General features: G+C 31.5%; 1 protein-coding gene across 1 annotated transcript in view; it reads left to right on the top strand.

Annotated features, from left to right (window-relative positions):
- Positions 1 to 2,396, top strand: part of DMD (dystrophin) — a 2,517,447-nt gene that overhangs the window by 981,232 nt on the left and 1,533,819 nt on the right. Inside the window, exon 25 of the mRNA XM_012638704.1 lies at positions 820 to 990. Coding sequence (XP_012494158.1) covers positions 820 to 990 — 171 coding nt within the window. The remainder of the gene's footprint in view (positions 1 to 819; positions 991 to 2,396) is intronic.

Genomic DNA, 2,396 nt, shown 5'->3' with positions numbered 1-2,396 from the left:
GAATTGAATAATGTAACTCTGTACATTTTAGTTGCTATGATTCACTCTCAAAAATGGAAGAGTAGACTCAGATTCATGAACTTTAACATTTTTAATATATTTGCCAATTTATTATCTAAAAGATTGTGCTATGTTGGATATTTCACTCAAGAGGTATGAAACCTTTTATTTCCCTACATCCATACCCAAACTGGGTACTTTCACTAATTATTTTTTGCCTATCTCACATGTAAAAATGCATTAATTCACTTTAATTTGCAATCATTTAACTATAAGTGATTTTGGAACATCTTTTATATACATATATGGCCATTTATTATCTTTTTTGTAAATTATCCAAGTATGTATTTTATGCATTTTCCATGTTTTCCTTTTGGTTTCTGAAAGTTTTTGTAGCTATATAACTATTAAGTTTCTAGGACATTTGAAATCATAAAATAGTATCAAGGAACACAAATAATTATTACTTCTATGTGTGTCAATAAAATTACTTTTCCAACTGAAACATTATAAAAAGTTTGTTTTTCTCTAATCACAGAAATGCATTGTCACACAAAACAGCTAAATTATCATCATAGGGCATTCTATTCACTTTATTAAGTATGCCAAGTAAATGGCTATATCTTATTCTCACACTTATGTGAAATTAACCGTATCCAATTTCCATGAATTATTTTTCTTATGCACATAAACTTTGTGCTTCTTGATTTATCTTTACTATCTAAGTTTTCTATTATTTGTGGACTGCTCAATAATAATATAATAATGTTTTGTCACTGTCAATAATCATGTTTTGCTTTTTTTTTTCTTTTATGGAAGGTCTATGCCAGAAAGGAAGCCTTAAAGGCAGGTTTGGATAAAACTGTAAGTCTTCAGAAAGATCTATCAGAGATGCATGAATGGATGACGCAAGCTGAAGAAGAATATCTTGAGAGAGATTTTGAATATAAAACTCCAGATGAATTACAGAAAGCAGTTGAAGAGATGAAGGTAAAATAAGCCAAATAAAGCAAAGAAAAGAAACAGGAAAGGAAAGGAATGCAACATTGTTTGAAATGTGATTCCATATGGTCTGTTCTTTTCTTGGTTTAATAGTAGAGGTTAATTTTTAATGAATTTAGCTTCAAGATTGACATACATTATTAAAAACTTAAATTGATCATTAATTTTTATGCACTGTGATCAAAATATAAATATTGACAACCAGTTTGAAACATGATTCCCTTGAAATCATACTGTATTAAGAGAGTGGAATCAGCAGATCACATAAGCTATTACTAGCTGATGCAAAGTCAAGTTGAAACTGAGAGAGTATTTAAAATGTAGTCAACAGGCTGTTAATTTTGTAATTTAAAGGAATTTCTTAGTATTTGGAAGTACTAAATATTTTAATTAGTGGCCTTTAATATGGATAAAAAGGATTGAGTTTACATGAACTTCTTTTGAAACAATAAGACCAAAAATAACATTGATTTAGGACCAAGGAAATTAACATGTAGCATGGACTTGAAGGCGAGGTCTAGAGTTGAGTCTACACAATGGCATTTCAGTATGGCCTTGGGAAACTCAGTAGTCAACATGATCTTCCATTTTATCATGTTTATACCATCACAGTTCCTAATTTGTATGTGTGAACTGAAGATTGAATGTTACGTGTAAGTGAATTGCCTAGCTCAGAGTTGGCACTCAATAATTTATAGCTACAATGATAACTATTATTTTTATGTACCAGTAATTATGCATAATCTAACCACACTAACCTATGTGAAATATTAATAGTGTTGATATTTGTTTGGTTCAAGGGCTTATGACAGAGTAAAATCATTGTGGAGCCAGATACTTGGGTTTAAAAGTTGGTTTGGCCCCATGTCAACTGTTTCACTTTGGACAAATTAAATAAACTTACTGAGCTTCAACTCCCTCGTTTGTGAATTGGGTGTCAGAGTGCCTGCTTTTTGGAATTATTAAATGGATGAAACATGAATGTCCTAACACAATGCCTGGCACAAAGTAAATGTCCCTACTTTGATATTTATTATTTTAATTGGTACCATATGGTAAAAAAATAATTAAGTATCCTTTTTCTATATGATAATTCAGAAATATTTATTATAGTTTATAGCAGAAAGTAACTCATGAAAACTCAGATGTTTAAACATGGGATCAATCATATGGCTTTAGTCAAACGTAGAAAGTAAATATCAAATGTACCCCATAAATACATACAAATATTATGTATCAATTTTTTTTTTTTTGAGACAGAGCCTCACTGTGTTGCCCGGGCTAGAGTGCCATGGCATAATCCTAGCTCACAGCAACCTCAAACTCCTGGGCTCAAGCGATCCTCCTACCTCAGCCTCCCGAGTAGCTGGGACTACAGGCATGCGCCACCATGC

Source organism: Propithecus coquereli, unplaced genomic scaffold, assembly GCF_000956105.1.
Source record: "Propithecus coquereli isolate 6110/MARCELLA unplaced genomic scaffold, Pcoq_1.0 Scaffold132, whole genome shotgun sequence".
NCBI lineage: Eukaryota > Metazoa > Chordata > Mammalia > Primates > Indriidae > Propithecus > Propithecus coquereli.
Note: the sequence above shows the minus strand (reverse complement) of the source record. Positions and strands in the feature narration are given on the sequence as shown.